Raw genomic sequence first — 23,170 nt, forward strand, 5'->3', positions numbered from 1 at the left:
GAAAATTCGCGATATTAACGAAAAGGTTATGTTACCTTCCCTAAACTCGTTATCAGCCTTTTGATGTAGAGTAATAGAACCTTTAAGAGCTAGTCTTTTATTTTAAAGCGCTTGTGAACTCATTTTGAGTTTAATTCGAATATTAAAATAAAAGTAAAATCACGCGAGAAAGCTTGTCTTGGTGGGAAAGAATGAGAAAGGGAATGAGCCACTGAGCTTAACTTGAATTGTCGTCGTCTTCTTGATCACAAAGATGCTTAACCTTTGATTTTGGAGTCTCCAATCCAAGAAGAAGTTTTGACAGTTTGCAAATATTGCTGCGTATACCACTCCAAATTACGTCCCAAACTTAAAGTCATTTGTGTTACATGCAAAAAGCCGATATGATTCCAGTGTTCCCATAAACGCTGCAGAAATATTTGTAGAGCGTCAAACTGCACGACTTGTGACTTGCACTACTGCAATCCAATTTTTCATTTATTTCTTATTTTATTATTTATTATAATAATGGTGGTACAGTATATCAAATAACTGACTATTCGCCAATATAAGAACTTTTGAGTATTATTACTAATTTGGAGTTAAATCATTAGAAATTTGAATAAATACGTTCCTTCAATTAACAACTACAACAAACATTTCAAAAATAACACATATTTTGATACAGAAGAACGATGTAGATATGAGTCTCTTAGACTCACCATCAGCATTAAAGTTTAAAATTAGCGTGTTAATAGTTAAAGGTTAACCATTAAAAATAATAATTTTCATCGATGAAGTAGTATATTTCATTAGAAGTCTGGAAATCAGGATTTCTCCGTGCGCGCGTCAAAATTCTCGGGAAGTTAGGCAAATGTGGAAAATTCCATATCTGGACATGTAATGAACGGTACTTTTTATTATACTTATTAGAGAATAGCGCAAAAGCGAATAAGAATTAAATTTAGAATATTTCATTTTCAAAGTATTTCTTGAATTATATGCCGGACATGGGCTAAGGCTTTCTTCGGAAACCATGCTGGTAAAAAGCATGGTAAAAAGGTAAAATTGTACAATAAATTTTACTGCTAATACCAACGATTCCTAAATTGTTGTTGTTTTCAGTAAAGTGTTATAAATGAATAATTGTTTTTGCTTATAATTAATTTCAGTTGAATTTTTTTTATTTTGCGCATGAAAAATAAATCGGACATTGGGAGAATTTTCCGTGCGCTGTTCTTAAAATGCCATTACGTATTTGTAAAAACGGATGAAAAGTATTTTCAGACAATGATAATGAACAATAGGAACTGATACTAAACAAAACTGACAAATTTTTCTAAAACTTTTTGATATTCTTGTACAAAAAAAAAGGAAGAAATTGAATAATACAGAAATGATACGTACTAACACTACAACTGGCAATATGTCAACCGACAGATGATTCACAAAGTTTTATTTTAAAAATCTTTCATAAAAGCACGTAATATTATTAGTGCATAGTATTTAGATTTATGAAAAATATGGTATAATGTCGGCGTCAGACCTTAAAAGGTACTTGACTATATATTATGGGTATTTCGCAAATAAAATCGGTCACGTTCATTATGTAACCGATCAAACTACATTAAACACTCACCAAAAGTGTTTCATATGTTATTTGTATCATATCAAAAATAACCACATTGAAGTATTTTAATTCGGATATTGATTCGGGTAATCTTCTTAACTGTGAAAATTGCATATGGTAAACCACTAAATAGTCCGGTCAAAACAGATAAATATGCAATGGAAAGTTTATCATAACTATACCAGAGTTGTCTGAAAAGTAAGGTCAGCAGTAGTCAATACAGGGTGAGTCAGTAGGAATTTTACATACTTTTACCATATGTAGAGCTCCTCAGGGAGGATATCATGAGGTTACTGAAATCTCCTCTTATTTATCATTTTACATGATGAAAATGACATATGTGACAATGTTGTCGCATTTTTATTCAATTGTCACTGAACGATCAAATCAAAAATAGAACAACCATAAGGACGTATCATATAATAAGGTATTAACATAATCTAGTATGTACAAATGCAACTAAATCTTTACCGTCACTTCGTATTATCTCTAAGTGCCGATTCAATTATTTTTCCATTTCGTATTATTGGGGCTTCATTTTCTATGAATATTGAAATAAATTGATTGATAAGTCAAATTGCACGCTTATGGTCAACATTCAAACATTCGGGGATCCATTTTTCAGCAATTTTTCTCGTGTCCAAATTGACGTGAATTATATGATGAACGCGTTCGTATGAAATATTCAGTGCTTCAGATATCCGCTTTAGCCCAATCCGACGGTCTGATAAAATCATGTCATGTTATGTCATGAACTGCATCGATATTTTCGGGGACTGACACAGAAACTGGCCCTCCCGATCGGTCATCATCTTCAATGGAAAATTTTAGATAGAGGATTGCAAGGGGCGAACCTGTTCTGAAAACAGCAAGATAGTATCATCTGCCGGAGAAGTAATGATGACCGTGTTTTGGAAAACTCATGGGATTGTGTTCATAGAATCAAAAAGTTCAAACAGGAACAGGAGATTATCATGTGTCATTGCTTGAAAAGGTAAACCGAGAAATTGCAAAAAAGTCAACGCAAGACAACGCACCTTCACATACTTTGGTGATAGACATAGTTAAACCTCACGATATGCACCTCGAATTAGTTGACCTATTACTGTATTAACCATGTCTGGCCCACAGATGCCTTTTCCTGTTTCCTAAAAATAAAATTCAGTTGGAGAAGGTACATTTCTAATAGACGAGGTCGTTCTCGCATATGTAGATGCATATTTTGAGGAGAAGGACTATTTGGAAGAAGTAAAAAGATTGGATCATAGCTGGGAAAAGTGTAAAAATTTAAAAAGAGGCGATTTTGAAAAATAAGAATGATTATCAAAGAAAATGTCTGCTTTCTTTGTTAGTTGAGAAACTTTTCAGTATTGTTAAATTTATTAAAAGGTTTGTCGGCTCAGTCAATAGAACTCAATGCTTTAGAAAGTAGATAACACCATCTTCTATCGATAAATGTGAATTTATCTAGAAAGAATTATTTGACCTATGGTTTCACCAAAGTCATTTTAAATTCACTGGTAAATTCAGCTAAAACGTGTCACAGGTACCTGAGTACAGGAGGCAGGTATATAAGTATCTGAAAAATAAATCGGTACAGTCTAATTCACATTTTAAAACACTAATATGCTTAAAAATACTCCCAAATGAAATTCATATCTATCAGATGATCGAATGGAAATCCTAAGTGTAGTGAGAATGTTTTGTTTGTTTAGTTACATTTTCGCACTGCTGACATGATAGGAGCTTAAAGGAATTGTTAGTGAAGGGGGTAAATCTTTGTTTTGGTATAAGCAATAAAAATATTGTTTTAGGAATACCACTTAAGCTATTGAAACTAGCTGCATATGACCAAAAATTTAAAATTGTAATAAATACTTGAGAACTGTAGTGAAATGCAACATCAGCATGAACGCGACACAAATGTCAAGCGACAAATAATATCCCATTCTGCAATCGAAACGTTAGGAACGCCCATGCAAATTTGTGCAAAGGGAATTGAAAAATTATGAAGAAGTCAAGAACCTCACTATTAAAAATTTGGAGCGTATCTAACGCAACAGCAGAAGAAAGATGTTATCTCGACTACCTCCGTCAATTGAATAAGTGCGTGTGCTTTTGGACCCAAGACATTAAGGAATAATTATTTTGCTTGTAAATAACAATGGAATAAATATAATTTTATATGGAATTAAAACGAATTTGGATGTTATTTATGCATGTCTCGATGTGTAAATAATAACTATGTTCCTTTAGTATTTTGTTTACTGAAAGATGAGGCATAAGAGACCTACATCAATTGTATCAATATTGCTAAGGATATCTGTCATTATGATACACTGAATTTTCGTCCAAAAGAAATTGTTCTTTATTTTGAAATTAGTATCCACAATGCTGTTCAAACTATTTGGAGTGATATTAAAATAAAAGAATGTAGATTCCACCAAGTACAGAATTTAAGATTGAGCAATGCTAATAACGATAAAAATTCTGAATTCGAATTGTGGCTTCATTATTACTTAAACGTAAACTTTTTTGTATTCAATTGATTGAGTCAAATAATGATAAATTGACGAAGCTTTCTGGCATTTAATTCATATTTCAGAAGATTCATATATGTCCTCCACTTATCTGGGAAGAAACATCAACGGAACCGAATAAAACCACAAATACGCGCGAAACATTCCACACTCATTTTAGTATTTTTTTTATTGTAGTCATCCTACACTTGTAATAATTGTAGCACGACAAATTCTCATTAGTACATAATTTCAATTTCCTTTTATTATGTTTTTTGTTCTAAATTTAATTTGAACTTTCACTTTCGCCGGTCAATAACTGAGCAAGTATCAATCGATCAATTACCCAGGTCAGGTAACTAAGGTTGTCACCTCTCATCCAGCAAACTTTTTCTAATCATGTCATATTTAGTCCAGCTCAAGTAAAATCTTTTGACATTTTGTCAACCTAGCACGCTCCGATATGAATAAAAATTATGATTATAACAATAATACAATTGATTTGGACAGTATAACTAAATAATCATGCTTTATTCCATAGTATCTTTAGATTGTACAGGTTATCTCTGTAAAAGTTACGAATTGTTAACCATTGGGCATGAGCCACTCCTGTCCTTCGGATAGTAGTGTAGAATTATTTATTCCGTCAAACACACTACTTGGACATATGTAATCACCCATTAAAAATTCATAATGTTCCAATGTATAATTTAGAAAATATATTTGAATGTAAGTTCTGATTTCGCAGCTTTCAAAGTCTATATCTCAGAAACGATGAGTCATATGAGAAATTTTCATGTCACAGCATTATTTTCACGTCATCTACTTATTCCTGAATTTTTTGTATTTATTAATCTGCAACAGAAGAGACCTGTTTTAAATTTACTTTTTTTTTAATAATTTTTGGAAGAAATATGAAATTTGTCGTTTTGACTTTTCTCTGTCTTTATCAAAATATGATATTGAAACTGGAAATTTGCGTATTTCAATAGATAGATCACCTACATTATGAACATCAAAATAAAAATAAAATCAAAATAGAAAATGTTTTAATAACAAAAACTAATTTTTCACTAGTCTATAAATTTTTCTAAAATGTTTCAAAATGTTCTTGCTTTTATATCTTTTTAATCATTATTGTGCCAGGGGCTTTCCGATGTAGAAAGGATTCTATCATGGCTCCTGATTACTTCATTGTGTCGAACGACAGTGAACGAGATCCGAATTACTTTCCGAACATTCATATTATAATCAGTTAGCCCGACCATAGTTTCCAAAAACTACTATAATTGCCCCATGTTACCTATTTTAATTTTTTAACACTCTTCAATCGTTCAATACTTAGGAAACAGGTAACTATCTTTTGTCTTATTTTTAAAATAATTGAAAATAGTTTAATGAAAATATTCTGTTTTTATTGAGCCACGTAGTAACGAATATTAATAATTTGTTAGTTTAATATATCCCTAGAATTTTCTCGTGAAATATACTTTCATTGTCTGCATTCAAATTAGATTCGCAGACAAATCTTTTATAAGGAAATTGCCATTCTTAAGTTCTTGAACCCTCTAATCGTTTCATTCGTACGTCTTTGTGAATGATCCCGAGACGCTAAAAGTGTATTTCTAAACGATTCCAGAAACAGGGAGGCTCAACTTAACGCAACCTTAATAATAATACCGCCTTCCCTCTTCTGTCTTTTAACGGAGCTGTATTGAGAAAGAAACACACAAGCCAAAACAAAACTTTTCGAATACCAACGTACGCTAGTCGCTCGCCAAGCGTCAACGAGGATGCGAGCACGGCTGGCAAGCAAAGACATTATTAGTAAACACACGTTGAGTGGCCGGTCGATAACAATAATTATTGTGTCAAAACCTTAATACGCAAGTTCTACGAAAAAAATGGGTAAAGAAAAAAACCGCTCTTAGGAGAATTTGTGTGGTTTTTGTCGGCTTTGTATCTATATAAAATGATTATGATAAGAGATTATTCTTTTAGTAATATTATTAATTGATGATTCGCGAAGCGCTCGTAATTGTTTATACCTTTTATGACTGATAACTTTTTGTAGAATTTGTAAAATGTGTCTGTGTAACAGCAGTTATTGTGCTCTTTCCAAAATGTGTTGGAAGTGGTTTCGAAGTGTTTTTGTTATAGTAGTGTTTTGTTGTTGTTTTTATAACGTTAACAGTAACGCTAATTTTACTACTAGGATTAAAAGAGAAGCCCTCAGTGAAAGTTTGGTAAGTAAATATTCATATTTTCAATTCAAAAGGTTTGTCATTTAACAGGATTTTCATACTTATTAAAAAATACATCGTCACTGAATAACATGAAGTATAAAAACTATTTTGTTTATTTTAATTCTGAAATGATGGTAAATTGCATTAACAGACTTTTTTATAATTTTATACATATCTACAAATCATTTACTTGGCTTAATTTCATTATTTTAGGTTCTTCATGAAATGTTTCAAAATAAATTGTCAATGTTTACTCACAATGAGTTCCCCATCATTTGAGGATAATTATAAATTCTCGATAAAAAAAACTTGTAAACTATGTAAACCATTTTTTTGTGTGATATATGATGAAAAAAATTTCCAGAGGCAATTCTGGTGTATATAATTTAGGCTAAATCATATATATTTTTTCAATATGAAAATTAGAACCAGAGATTAGATTTTTTATATTTCTAAAAATAGAATTTGAATATTTTAATACGCACTGTAATTTGAATTATGGTTTTTGTCAGGAAATCTAGTTATTTTTCCTTAATTGAAATATTTATAGAACAAGTAGTGAATAAGGTTGATATATAAGGTTACTAGAAAGAAATCAGAAAGAATAACTAGTTTTCAATTTATAGTTTTCTAAGTATTAATTTTTTTAATAATTGTAGTTGATTATAGTTCTGTTTAGTAAATAAAGTGTTTTTTATATAAGAAAAGTTTCTAACGTGTCTAAATTAGCTTATCAAAATATCACCTACATTAACAAATCTGATAAATGGATTAACAGATCACCTACCCCATGAATAATTTGTTTTGATCTTCATTATTCAATTTTGCTCAAACTACTCAGGGTTCTTTTAATTGATAGATTTTAATATTTTTTTGACTTATAAGATAATATATTTTTCCAAATATTCAGATGTCTGTCCTATATAAACATTATCAAAATAATTATAGCATTTATTTGGGACTAAAGACATATTGAAATATGTAGTAATGAGAAAGTGGATAGATTAGGTGAATTTGATTAAAAATTAACATTATATGGCTAACGGACTCGTTTCTTAGTCATATCCTTCTACATTCTTAAACACAATGAAACATTATACCTATAATGTTGCTTTTTACCATTTGTTGGTGTTTTTTTAATTTAGATTACTGAAAGATTTTGAACATGTTATTCATCTTTTTTGACAATTATTATATAATAACTCATCAACTGATCTTCTTTGTGATATAGAATGATTTACAATATATTGAAGAAGAAGTTGGAATGATGTACCTTGCTGATTATATATTCGTTGAATTATAAATTTCAATGTTACTATGAATAATTAAAAATGGTAATTGCATCTTGTCGTTGTTTCGAAATTTGCATTTGGACAATTAAGGACAGAAAACAATATTGGATAGACCAGAAGGGTGACTTATCAAAAGCTGATAATAGCAGCGCTATGGTTATTATATTGTTTGTGTCCTCGATGTCATCTGTTGAAATTTTACATAAATTTAACTTATAGATTCATTCATATACATATATAGAGAAAACTACTTTTTTTGTTTGGTAAATATAAAGAAAAAAGGATTTCAAGTATTACTGATGTTTTTCCCAAATTAGAGGAAAAAAAACCGATGAAAAGTTACGTAAATATTATCCCGAAAACGCTCAAACCCATAGAATGGTTTCTTCGTGGTTCTTTGTTTTTGAAAGTGACAATAATATAAACACGAGGTATGCTGAACATCCAGTACCGTTATATACCTCATTTAATTCATAAATGGTTCATAAAATCAGTGTCTTTGTACTTGGCAATTATCAAAAAAGTTCGGGAGATTCAGAAATAAATATCTCGATCAAGACGGTATAAAATATTTTGCACAAAAACTATAGGAAATTCTATATACAAGGTAGGTGCGGGGATTGCTTTATACTGATCAAAAGCTCACACGCATTCGAAGTTTAAACGATTGCTCGGATATCTTCAAACATGATCAAAGTAGATTTTTAAATCGATGTCACAGTAATGTCACACTACATGATACTTAAGTACATTAATATACCTCATGTTTTCAGACAATAAGTTTATGGTCATAATTTTTTGAGATTCCAAAGATGTATTCTTCATTGATTATTAAGAAACAAAACGCAGAACGATAACTGGCTAATATTAGACAGATTTAATGTGAAGCGACTTAAGACAAAAATACTGAGGTGATACCAGAGACAAGAGTTTTGAAGATTTGGTTGGTTTGTGAAATTTTAAAGTTCGCTTTGTGGATGTAGAGTAGAGGTGATTTAAAAAGGAACTATTCTTTCTTTTTTAAAGTTTAACTGCCCTGGTATATAATATAATGTGTGATGAAAAACTTGAATGAACTATAGAAACTTCTATGAAATATTTAGATACTTCATTTTAGTCCATACTTGTTTGTGGTAGTCGATTCGACAAAGGTAAAAATATGTATTAGAAGAAATAAATGTAATATTGTTTTTCCTTAAATCATACAAGCAGAAAATAAACACTTCATTTATTTATTAACGATTTTTTAACATATTTTTCAGTTATAATTCAATTTATTGAATAACATTTTTATATTTAGGTAACTACAAACAATAAGAATGCCCTATTATTGTTCAAACTATTTGGAGTGATATTAAAATAAAAGAATGTAGATTCCACCAAGTACAGAATTTAAGATTGAGCAATGCTAATAACGATAAAAATTCTGATTTCGAATTGTGGCTTCATTATTACTTAAACGTAAACTTTTTTGTATTCAATTGATTGAGTCAAATAATGATAAATTGACGAAGCTTTCTGGCATTTAATTCATATTTCAGAAGATTCATATATGTCCTCCACTTATCTGGGAAGAAACATCAACGGAACCGAATAAAACCACAAATACGCGCGAAACATTCCACACTCATTTTAGTATTTTTTTTACTGTAGTCATCCTACACTTGTAATAATTGTAGCACGACAAATTCTCATTAGTACATAATTTCAATTTCCTTTTATTATGTTTTTTGTTCTAAATTTAATTTGAACTTTCACTTTCGCCGGTCAATAACTGAGCAAGTATCAATCGATCAATTACCCAGGTCAGGTAACTAAGGTTGTCACCTCTCATCCAGCAAACTTTTTCTAATCATGTCATATTTAGTCCAGCTCAAGTAAAATCTTTTGACATTTTGTCAACCTAGCACGCTCCGATATGAATAAAAATTATGATTATAACAATAATACAAGCGACTTAAGACAAAAATACTGAGGTGATACCAGAGACAAGAGTTTTGAAGATTTGGTTGGTTTGTGAAATTTTAAAGTTCGCTTTGTGGATGTAGAGTAGAGGTGATTTAAAAAGGAACTATTCTTTCTTTTTTAAAGTTTAACTGCCCTGGTATATAATATAATGTGTGATGAAAAACTTGAATGAACTATAGAAACTTCTATGAAATATTTAGATACTTCATTTTAGTCCATACTTGTTTGTGGTAGTCGATTCGACAAAGGTAAAAATATGTATTAGAAGAAATAAATGTAATATTGTTTTTCCTTAAATCATACAAGCAGAAAATAAACACTTCATTTATTTATTAACGATTTTTTAACATATTTTTCAGTTATAATTCAATTTATTGAATAACATTTTTATATTTAGGTAACTACAAACAATAAGAATGCCCTATTATTGAAAAACTAAAATTGATCATGGTAAATCTCGATCATATAGTAAGACTTTGTTTAGTTTAGACTAATTTTTTGACATAATCAAAAATACATTGTCAATTGATTTAATTATGGGAGCATGCTAATATGCAGCGCGTTTCTAAATTCATATGACAAAATTCAGGAGGTAATGAAATTATGAACCGTCTTTCCTACAAGTTAGTAACATCAACTTTCTCTATTTTTTTTTCTCGAATCAAAGCAAAGATAGAAATTTGATAGTTTGTAATTTCTTTGTAATTGCGAAGACCTATGTATGTACGTATGTAGATATTGGGATAGGATACAGATGCAAACCAAAGGATCTATTGTACCCCCCTTTCTTGCTGCATTACTGAGAACCCACTGTTTACAGCTAATCTAAGCTAAAGCCTAACTAGCTACAACAAACTCTTGTTACATTATAAGAGGGTGAAATTATCAGCACTAGCCTCATTTTCTACGTTTTTTTCAAGATTTGTTTCATAATATGAAAAATTACTTAAAATTCCTGTTTCTTTGAAAGCTAATAGATTTGGAGGATAATACCTGAATAAGGGTTGAGATTATAGTATATTATTTATGTATCCCATATATTATTTTTGGTATCAAAGTATTTACTTCCACTTCATTGAATTTTGCAAACCGGAACAACTGCACCTTATTACGCATGCAGTTTACTGCTGCTTTTATTTTTTTAACTTAATGCAAGTTACGTGAATATGAAAATGATAATCTGATTTTATTGCAGTGACCTTCACAATATTCAATAATTCCAATACAAGAATTCCTCCGGTATTTATAACTTGAAATTTTATTCTTCGAATTTTGCAAAAGGTCATTATATGGTTTAGATTCAAGCAAACAAATGTGAACGGTGAATTTGTCATGCTGTTTTTTGATTAAAACGTTCGTCACTTGATATGAACAGTAAATGTTAAGAATGGCAATGGGAAAAGTGAATTAACTTATGCGTAAAAGTATAATATCCTAATAGTGGTTTCTCAATGATATAGTTAGTCTAGTGTAAAAAATAGTTTATTTGTTAACTTTTAACTGTACGCAATTAGTAAATCTAGTGAAGTTTTTTTAAACCAAAGATTATTCTTATGGAAGTTTCTCTAAATACACTTCTCTATCCATCAATCAGAGAATCACATACAAATCATTCCATGGTTTTATCAACCTCGTAACCTTATCTCTAAATCAAAAACTAAAGTATTCTGTCATATTACAGGTAATATAACTAACCAAATAATTTATCAAATCGAGTTTAGTTTGAAACATATGTAAATAGATGATATTACACTCAGCTTCTATTTCTTTGGAACAATATTTTCGAAACAATTTGAAATTTAATACAAACGTCTGCAGATGAGGCATTTATTATTGTATTTGCATTTATAAATGATATAAATCTATAAAACAGTCGAACAACTTTTAACGGACCATGGACCAAGTTTTATTTATACAATAGTTTTGGTAAATATTGGAAAAAATTTCATATCTATCATCAACGAATTAACTAAAATGTAATAGGTTGTTGCATGTACCACAATCTAAAAAATCTTTTTTAGAATACGCCATGTGAAAGTTGTTCGTTCTGAATTCATTTAGTTCCGTAGAAAGTGACAGTTCCGTACTGCAAAACACTTTCGGGACGCTCTGGAGTAGACAACTTTAACTTCCTTAACCAAGGCGCGCACAAATGGTGTGGTAGTGGTGAGATATTGGAATGGTACGTGGCATAGCGATGGTGAACATTTGGCTTGGCGATGGAATAGCGGCGAAGTGGTATGAAAGTGATTTATTGCGCACTGCAGTAGCAAACAACGTATGGTGTCACCGATTTATCAGTTCCAGTATCCAGAATGTCCTCAGAGGATGAAGATGCTCTTTCATTTGTACAGCTTGCTAACCTAAATGCTAAAAATCAGAACAAGAAGAAAAAACACTTTTGGGTTCATCCTCTCTGGTAGAAAAATAAAAAATTTAGAATTTTGAACGTTTATAAAAAGGCTTTGAACTTGGACGACCAGAAATTTAAACTTTTCTCTTGAATTAAGGTGACATTTTGTAAGTTACTGACAAAACTACGAACTATGCTTCACAAAAAGGATACAAACTACAGGAATTGCGTTTCTCTCGAAGAAAGACTTCTAGTAATATTGCGGTATGTATATAATAGTTTTTCATATAATTTCACTTTATTCACTTTACATCCGGGTAAACAAAAATACGTAGTTGCAATGCAAAACCCACGTCGTCACCAGCTGCTTGCCAGTCGAAAATTGAACATGTTCGAGATTAGTGTCACCAGACTGGCATCACGCCACCTACAAAATACCACGTCACAGCTATTCCGCTTTGAAGCGCGCGTCTTCTTTTGTTTACATAGGCTTTACCGATTCCACCTGCCACTTGGTCACCACGCCACTGCCACATCACTTGCTGATCACTTTAATGCGAGCCTTGCTTAAATGTGACTCTAGCCACTTCAATGTTGACAGTTGACAGTTTCACATATACATATTCCATCTTCATCCAATATTGTTCAATAAATAAAAGGTTTATAATTCTCTATTATTCATTGTCTTTCCTCAGTGTAATTGAAAAAGTTTTGGATCATATGCGTCGTCAAAAAAATGTTGTGGACGCCGTGGCTGAAATACTACTTTGTTGGACTCGTCTGTTGCTCGCCTTGCTTCGCTCGTCTCACAATTTTCAGACTCGTCCAACAAAGTTCCACTTTCAGTCCTTGACATACAAATAACTATTGCCTCCCACCTTGGTGAGAACTGGACTAGGAGATATATACTATAACTCTTGGTCTAGTAGTATTCATGGATGGTACTATTCGACATGACTTGCATAAAGAAGTTATGTCTACTAGTGTGTCACCCTCTTCCCCAAACCCTAAGTTTTGCTTTCAAGAGATCACTCTCTGGAAAACAGAATTGTTCTGGCTCCAGACCTTTTTTTAGCATATGCCCTTTTATGTTATTACAATCGAATAATAGCTAACGCTAATGAGTTGTGGCACCACTGTGAATATTGACTTTTGCTAAACCAGTGACAATTTAAAAATTGACTGATAATGAACGTTTATAAAAAGCAAGTTTGTGTAAAAACAGAAATCACCCGTGAAGAATTTTTTATGATTCTAAAAAAAGCCTCGCGCAATGAAGTACGAGGATGGTCCCAGAAGTACCTAACTTGACCTGAGATGGCGGTAGTTGCTTGAAAAATACTACTCTTTTAGAATGTATACAATCTATACAACATATGTTTCAAATTTGAAGACGCCATGTTGTATAGTGTTTGCTTGGCAGCCATCGATTTTGAACATTTTCAGTGAATTTTAAACATGGAAAAAATTGGTCATCGTATTGAGATATAATACTTTTTTACTGTGAGTGAGACTGATCCTTCGTTAACAGAGGTAAAATATTGGGTAGCAGAGTTTAAAAGAGGCCGAACGACCTGCGAAGACCAGTATCGCGGTGGTGGACAAAATTAAGTGACGACTCTAGAAGGCAAAGACCGTTTCATCAGCAAGCAAGGTCATGGCGTCGGTTCTTTGGGATGCGCGTGGGATAATTTCCATTGACTATCTTGTAGAAGGAAAAACTATCAACGGCGAGTATAATGCGAACATATTGCGATGTTTGAGCGAAGAAATCAAGCAAAACCGACCGCATTTGGCTAAGGCTAAGGCTAAGGAGAAAGTGTTGTTTCGAGACAATGCATCAACTTACACATCCGTTACTTCAATGGCCAAAATCAATTAATTAAAGTTTGAATTGCTACTTCATGCTTTCTATTCGCCAGATTTAGCCCTCTTGAGTTTTTCTGTTCACAGACGTGAAAAAATGGCTCGTTGGTCAAAGATGTTTCAACTTTACGATTTTTGTTATAAAAAGGGTTTTCAATTGGTTTAGAAAATTTCGTCATGCTCGTGCATAATAAATGTCGAGAAGCTCGACGATTTGGTCGGCATGCAGAGAAACATTGATGCTGTGTACAACATGATTAAAAAAGTTCGGCATGTAACTTAAAGACAGATAGAAAGAGGCGTCCCTTAGATATGCACCAAATGTATTCCGCATGCGTAATGTCTCATTGCCCGTATTTACATGATATATCGTTTAATGACTTTTCCTTGTTTCCTACTGTGAAACAAAATATGCGCGAACAGCGATTTTCTTCACCTCAAGAAGCTGTTGAGGACTTTCAAAACCATGTTCCTACGATATCAGCTCAAAGTGGAAAAAAATATTTCCAGAATTGTTTTGAGTGTATGCAAAAATGTATCTTCTGTTCCTTCCTGTTTCATTTTTTGTAAAAACTTAAAAGGCAACCCTCGTACACTCCTATGTATTAGGGATAAGCTTTCTTCGACTAGTCCATTTTGTGTTAGTCATTACATGACTAACTTCGACTTGCGAATTTATCATACTTATCACTGCTTCAATCTCGAACAGGTTTTCTATATGTCTTTTTCTATACTTCTTATTAAAATTGAATTGTGTAAAATTTCCATTAGCTATAAATTCTGCCCGGGACGTACTAGAATGAGCTCTCATTAATTCGGAGTATTCGACTATTTACCTTTTTACTTTTATCTCCGTTCCTGTTGCGGCTTAGGCTACATACATTAATACCATTTCTTTCTGTCACTAAACATAAAGTATCAAACGTTATGCCTTATTTCACAGAAGTTGAAAATAAAAAATATATAATTTGAATAAAATATCATTTTTTTAATGGGCGATTATTTTTCCGGTAGCGATTTATGAAAGAATTTGATCAAAAATGTGTTATTGAGGAATATGTATTTTTAGAATAAATTTTTTCATTCGAGACTGTAAAACCAGATCGATCGTTTCATCATTCAGATTAATGAATCTTGATGTGAGTAATAAAAACAGTACAATAGGTTCATTCAACTTTTTATTTATTTTATTATTCATTAAAGGCTAACAGACAAATCAATTACAGGGTGGATAAGTTTCGAAAATCAATAATTTTTATTCAGTTCTCAATTAAATGTTTGTGACTTATTTCTATGCCATTGTTCGCCTATATACCTGTTAATATCGATTTTATGTTCCAAAATCTTATTATTAAATATTATTATTAAATTTTTGACGAGATGTTTCCACTTTTCTAATCTTTTGTACGATACATCCTGCACCACTACCTCTTTTTATTTGATTTTAAATCATTTACTCTTCTCTTAATCTTCCGGTATCTTCTTTCCTTTTGAAACTTGGGGTCTGGTTCATACTGTCCAAATATCCTAGCCACTGTCCTTTAGACACCATTACTTACTTTAACTATAGTTGTCTCCTACGCCTCATTTAGGTCGTTGTTTGATCATCACTTCTATTTTTCATTTGTGTTTCTCTCTCTCACATATTTTGAATTTATATTATTTTTGTTAGATGCTAAATAAAGCACAATGGGCTTAATTATTTTTTTGAATATGCTTCGTGTTTCTCTTGAGAATTGTTCTAGTTTTGAAATGTTATGTAGTCCTAGTATGTAGTAGAATTTATTGTTATTTGCCAGTTCAAATTCTATAGCTCGTTCATCATGTTTATCAATCACCAAATCTGCATGTAATTGTCTTTTCTCAATGCCCATGATTCTAATATCGGAGATTCTGTTTCCTAACTTTTCTTGTTCTTTTCCATATGATCCATATGACTTGTTGATTTCACGTCATCTACGTGAGCCTAGCATTTTTCCTTCATTAGCATAATGTGGTGTGATGAAATAATAACAATAATATTGATAATACAGCAAATAATTGTATGATTTCAAAACATAGCTACAAAATATGAGGGATTAGGACAAAGAACTTCACTGAGATTCAATTAAGTGAAAACTGATGAACAAAGGTCTTGTCTGAATATTATGTTGTTCAGTATTTTTTCCTGAATGACGCTGAATTTCATATATAGGGTTTACCAAAACTGGACTGACAGTTTTTGTGCATTATGTAGAAATTAGGTCTGTCAAATTAATTTTACTTTATTCAGTCTGTTTTATAAAATCACCATGTAAAGATACATCATCCAATAACACATGCAAATGATAAAATTGAGTTACGTTCAGTCAAAGTTCTGCGAGCTTTTCCATTACGCAGTAAGCTATATAAATTTGAGTCCTTTTCACCTTCTTAGCTCACAGACCACGAATTTTAAGCTGCTTTGACTTGAGCCTGCACCAGTATACAATTCAGCAGATTCAGGAGCTGAAAGTTGACTACCTTAGACAAAGAAATGTCTTCATCAAAACTCATATATTCGGAATGATTGGATACGTCACGAATCAAATTTGAATTTAAAAGTGTTGATTCTTGTTTTTGAACTGGTAGCTTAATCGGTCCATATTTATTTGAAAACCAGTTCACCTTCAACAGGTGAGCGCTATAGATCGATGATTATTAATTCTTTTAAAGTTTCTCAAGACAATAAGGTCAATAACTATAAGTATGGAAAATTAGACGTTTCGAATGCGCGCTACCCAAAGAAGCCACATTTCGTCCTTACTGGCACCGATAGGCCCAATGATAGGAAAATTTCTATGATATATCACCCGTAGTTGGTTTACGATTTCATTTCGAATTTCTCTCTAGAACAATCAATTTTCAGTTGATACAATTTATCATTAAGTTTCAATGGAAAAGTACATTTTTTCATATTTACAATAAGTTGATAGGCAATTTACTATAAAATCAAGATTAAATTAACAGTAATTCCGACTCAACTTATAGTTTCAAATCTAATCAATTACTCATAAACAATTGCAGTATTCCAAATATTAAATTGTAATGATCGGTAATTTTTGTATCTAACATTTTGTGCGGGGTGATTCTTCTTTATACAAAAGAGTCACTCAAGGAATATTACGTGATTTGCTACTAGTGGGCACTAGAATCTCCTTCAAAACATTCCATTTACTGAGATCTTTTAGTAGTTGACACTAAAAATGTTCAGTAGTTGTACAAGTTCCATCGACCAGAGCAATGTATACTATCAAATAAACAGTTTTCTTCATGATTATCTGGCAATAAGATTAAAAGGAATGTTGAAAATGTGTTGTAAACTATCATTCGACTTTTCTTTTTTTTTTATTGGGTTTTGATATTCCAACAGAATGAATTTACGTTTTGTCCATGTATACAGTAGATCGAAAAAACTCATGGTATTGTTTTATTCTCGTGAAAAAATTATCCTCAATTCTCTAATATTATCACTTCATCAGCAGCTTGTGGTTAGTACGTAGTCTGAGCAATCGAAAATTTATATTACATATGATTTTACGCAAACAATCTTCACAACGCCGAATCCCTGGTCTTCTTTAAGCTTTAGGAGGAAGCTTCTTAGAATAGACGTTGTTTTTTCTTGCATTTTTGTTACCCACTAACTTAAAATCGACCACTTCAATACAATTCCCAGTAAAAAACTTGTCTTCTACTAGCTCTGGGACTACTTCTAGATATCCACTTTCTTAACACTTTAAAATAATCATTACATTTATAGACAATTTTGATCAAAGAAAAATAATTACTCTGTAAATAATTAACGTTAATAATTTAGATCACGAATAAAAATAATGACTGGTTTAACGAGACACTTATATGTTACTTTCACTGGTAAATATTTTTTAAAACAGTGTTTCATTCCAGAAGAAACATTAGAAACAATTTTATAAGTAGGACATCCAAAGATAACCTCACAACTGTGAATTTTCAGTATGTTGACTTAGCCTGTAATAAAGATAATTGTGGATATTTGTTAGTTACTTGAATTATAGATAAAATGTTGTACTTGTAATCGAATGTAATTAAATATTTACGTTCCTCTAGCGATGTTTATTTTTTATGATGCAACCATTCTACTTTTAACTTGGAACTTTTCAATATATATTGAAAATCCATCTTTATTTAACTATGAAGAAAAATTTACACCGATTACATTAACAGTTATCTGAAAATCCAGTTCATCTTTACAGAAACAGGTTATCGGATATCTTCCTTATTAACTTCTATATTTAAGAAATATATACAGTGAGAAACAGCCAAATTAAATAAATCGTTTAATAAATAAATGAAAAAAAAAATTACCATCCAATCGAATACGAAGGTATTGCATCATATGACGAAACTCAGTTATGTAAAATAAAATTACTTTAATGTACAATAAGCAACATAAAGTTGATTTACTTACAGTTGTCCCTTAAAGAACTGTGTAACGTAACAAAACCATATATAAAAAGCTTCAACAAATGTATAAAATGAAAAATTAAACGTTTGGTTTGTAATTTATGCAATAATCCTCTGTATAATTATTGATAGTTCCAAAATGTGGGTATATAAGATATCTATGTTTTTCTTAAAGAAATTTATACATCCTAAAAAATCTATAATAGGAACTTTATTCTGATTAGTACACTGTATATATCTGCCACTCTCTGTATCACTTCTACGTGCAGTTTCATGCAAAATAATATCTTGATATACATAGTAATAACTATACTTTTTATTTACAACGTTTATAGCGTGTGAAAGATTGTTCAGAAAAACTATGAGTTCAATGGATCTCTCTACTTTTCATTTGCAAGTTCAATGGAATTTAACTTACCCATGTGAATTTATTCACGGATTTCTACCATAAATATTTTTATACAAAATAAACTAAACTTTTGTGAAAAAATGTTAATAGAGAAGACAAAAATGATATTATAACAGGCTACATAATTTAACTATCAAAAATTGTAGATTAAATGAATAAAAAATTTTTAAAAACGCGTTTTTGTATACATTTCACGTTTCTGAAACAAACATCCAAAAAATAGAAGAAAAAAATTATTTTACTATTACAAAGTTCACCTATTTAGAAAACAGTTGATAAAAAATGGTGATGTAAGTATTTTTTATAACGCCAAAAAATTCATTAACTTAACGTTGAGTGCTAACGCGCATCATTCTTTCCATATCGGAGCCCCGAAGTTTTTTCAAATTCTGTTTAATTATTCCACGTATTTTTTATAACAACAAAAAAATTCATAAAGTTTACGATTGCAAATTTTCTCACTCAATAAGGAATCTATTTACAAAAAATTGTGATATAAGTATTTTTATGACGCCCAAAAAGATCATAAACTTTACGTTTCAGTGCTGAAGCGCATCGTTCGTTTTGAAATCGAGTCCCAAAAGTTTTTCAACTTTTCGTGGCGTTATAAAAAATACTTACATAACATTTTTTTTGGTGATAAGTACCTTATTAAGTATCCTTCGCTATAGTTTTTGAGAATTTTAGAAATTTTCGGGGCTACGGTTTAGAAAAGAACAAAATGCGTCAGCACTCAAACGTTGAGTTAATAAATTTTATGGGTTATAAAAAATAATTTGCAATAGTTGAAAGAAAATTTTAAAGAATTTTGGGGCTTCAATTCAAAAATGAACGATGCGAGACAGCAATCAAAAGTTTATGAATTTTTGTTGGTATTATAAAAAATACATCACAATTTTTTTGTTAATAGGTTCCATAATAAGTATCATTCGCTATAGTTAAAGAGAATTTGGAAAACAACGATACCCATCAGCACTCAAATGTTAAGTTCATGAATTTTTTTGAGATAGTTTAATAATTTCTTCTCATTGCACAAAAACACGTGTTTAAAGATTTTTTATCCACTTAATCTTCAATTCTAGCACGTTATAATGTCATTATATGTCATCATTATTAACATTTTTTCGCTAAAGTTCAGTTTATGTTGTAACAAAATATTCATGATAGAAATGCATGGATAACTTCACACAGGTATTCAACTCGCAATGGTAGAGTAGTTGTCCAAATATTTTTATATTTTCATATTTTTCATTTATAAGGTTTGACGAAAGAGTAAAAAATATTTCTCCAAACATAATCTTCTGCCTGTACACACTTAATCCAGCGATTTACCAATGTTTTCCGAAATACAATCAGAAAGTGATCCAAGGAAACAAAACTGTTTTTTTTTTCAATTCAACAATACGATCGTTTTTTAATCCGGTATCAAAACGTGTCTGCAAACAACAGTTTTCCTTTGTTAACGTAGCGAATTTTTAACATCGTCTCCTTTCGTATTTATATTACTAATACCAATGTATATTGATTCCAATTTATTTGAAATATATGTACTTAATTTTTATCTTGACGTATGGAATTTCAAAGACTCATTATATGTTCCCGTAACTAATTTATTTATACAGTTCAAATAACTTACATAATTACCAAATCAAATATAATTAGTTTATATCTACTGTTGAACTTGTATTCACGATTTTTATTCCAATACTTCTTCCAACACTCGAGAAACCAAAATTGACCAACATACGAATGATTAAGTGACAATATTTCGAGTCCTATAATCAAAATAGTAATGCTTTGTTAACATTATTGATCATACTCTAAGAAAGAAAAATTCGAATTGTATATTTCTTCCGCGAAGCCAGTTTTTGATGTCTTTTTTTTTTCTTCAAACAAACATTCATTGACCGTGCTATAACAAAATATGAATTGTGTTACAGAACTGAATTCTACAAAATCACCATATTATATCTTCGCTCTTTCAATTAAACAATTCAAAACAATTAATTGACGACCTTTCCTAGAAGGAACTTTAAACTGTGGAACTGTGATGCTAACCATTCAAAATATTTTCCAAGAAACTCAAAACTCCCTAAAACTAGAACACTATAAATTCGAACATGATAAAATTAACAATTAGTTTATACAATACTGTCCAAAATAAATAGTATTGAACGGAGAAGCTATTTTTTTTAACATACATATCATAGATATTTTATGAGGTATATGTTTTAAATATACAATTCCTCCTCGTTCTCTTGTCATGTATAGAATAAGGGAAGAAGGCTCCAACGGTATCTTTTAACTAATTGATGGTTTGTGATGCCCGTTTGATAACGGCATGTTCAAAATGTATGTATTTGGAGATGTGAGGTCTGGAGAATATCCCTGAAGAACTTCACGAACTGTGACAGCAACATGACAAATTGTCCCGTCCTGTTGAACAATTGGTCTCAACATGCAGAATTTTGTGCACGACAGAATTGATGTAGCGTATTAAAATTTGCATGTGCCTCTTTTGCGTGAATGGGACTTCTCTTGATGAAGTACCCTCCAATGATTCCTTGTCCTGAATATATACACGAAATACTCAATTTTGCACTATGTATTTAAACTCGTGAACCTTATCGGTTCTGGTAATAACCAAGAAATGGAAATTTGTCTCTTCTGAAAACCATATATAGTTATTGTTAACTTTGTCTAGACGCCCCGAGTTTCGTTGTCGTTACCCTTGTTTGTGTGTACTTAATACCAATTTCAACAAATAGGCACTACTGGTTCATTGTTTAAGGTTTATTTGATAGGTTCATAACTAGATATAACAGAACATATAAAGACACTACCAACTTAGTTTCAGTATTGTTTATTTGTGTTTATTTGGCGCCCTACTATATGTACATATATATTATCGTGAATGAGTAATCTTGATTTTAAACCCCTTTCAACAGATTAAGGAGTTTTTAATAGATTATATTTTTGAGATATCCATCTTATTTCGATGTACAAAAAATATATTTTGCTTTTATACAATATTTGACGAACAGTTAAAAGAACTTAATAATTATTAAAAGCTACTCAGCTTCACAAAGACAATTTCCTATTAAAAAAATTGTTGCTATTTTCCCATTCTAAGAGAACAATGCGCTCCAACTATTGTAGGCTCATTGTAGCAGGTACAAGATGATGAATGAGTATTGTTTGGAATATTACAAAAGTGTTATTTTGGATTTAAGTCAATGCTGCACTTGAAGATCTCCTATAAAAGGTACAAACGACCTCAGATGATGTTGAATAATATTTTTCAGTTAGAAGTCTGCATTTATATACAGCGGATGAATAGAAACCAAAACTTCCAATAATTCATTGCCCATTTTATCTACCGAATATTAATCTGCGTTATCTGACATCTTCAGGTAGTACTTAGCCTCTTTTAGTTTTTTCCAAACGGTTAAGTTTAATATTCTGACATTTCTTGTTGATTATCAGTCCACCAGTACACTTTCTATTTCTTAATATCTGTTGTTGGAGACATTTTCTCTTGTAGTTGTAGCTCCTTTTCCAGCATTGATAATGTAAAATTGACCACATAACTCATAGTTCTTCCCTCTGCTTACAAAATTGTTCATTGCTCAAAAGTCCTGCCCGACCATATTTTCTCAAAAAAATTGTTAAATATTGACGTAGCGAATTTATCGACGCGAAAATATCATCAAAACTCAAACAGCAATTCTAAATAATATGTACCTGAAATAAAAAGAAAAACTTTACTTATTTTTGTACCAAATCGATTGAAAAGTAGATACAAGTACCATTGAGAGAGAAAAAGACCATACCACCCCCGAAACATCTCCTAATCATCCCCCCATTCACGCAGCTGTTAGCAAATAGTTAGAAGAAATTAACCAAGGCCGAAGATCAATCTGAAATTTCCAGGATCTACTAACGAGGCCATAAAAAACGTAGAAAAAAATATCGAAACCATACCACCCCCCGAACATCCTGTAATCATCATTTAACTCTCGCAGTGATCAAATTGTGCGTTAATCTTGAACGCGAGCTTAATAACACATTTGGCTATCTGTAATAATACACTTTGGGAAATTAGTTGCTTATTTGATATCTCACTCACAAAGAAAATGTAAGTTCAAAAAACACGATATTAGTATTAACAACTCGTCCAGTGTTAACTTGTGTATGCTGAGAAAAAACAAACGAGGTGTCTATTTCTGATATAAAAATTTATAACAGAGTCACTGGCCGCAAAATAAAACGAAAGTAAACTAGGTCACATGATATGAATAAAATCGTCTGCTTTGAAAGTCTCAAAATAATTTGAAGTAATTTCTTATTTATATCCGATATACGTTATTGAAAAATGAACTTTACCTAACAACCTTGACATTTTCTCCTAATACCCTATTTGCTTACTTATCAACAACATTTGTGG

The 23,170-nt window shown here is 31.1% G+C and overlaps 1 protein-coding gene across 2 annotated transcripts in view; it reads left to right on the forward strand.

Moving 5' to 3' along the window:
• Nucleotides 1-5,807: 5,807 nt before the first annotated feature.
• Nucleotides 5,808-23,170, forward strand: part of LOC130445037 (matrix metalloproteinase-2-like) — a 254,033-nt gene continuing 236,670 nt past the window's right edge. For both annotated transcript variants that reach the window (XR_008910015.1, XM_056780513.1), the window contains exon 1: nt 5,808-6,374. Coding sequence is in view for 1 of the 2 variants with exons in the window: in XM_056780513.1 (XP_056636491.1) it covers nt 6,213-6,374 (162 nt within the window). In the remaining variant the exon portion in view is untranslated. The remainder of the gene's footprint in view (nt 6,375-23,170) is intronic.

The sequence above is a fragment of the Diorhabda sublineata genome, chromosome 6 (genome assembly GCF_026230105.1).
Source record: "Diorhabda sublineata isolate icDioSubl1.1 chromosome 6, icDioSubl1.1, whole genome shotgun sequence".
NCBI classification, from domain to species: Eukaryota; Metazoa; Arthropoda; class Insecta; order Coleoptera; family Chrysomelidae; genus Diorhabda; species Diorhabda sublineata.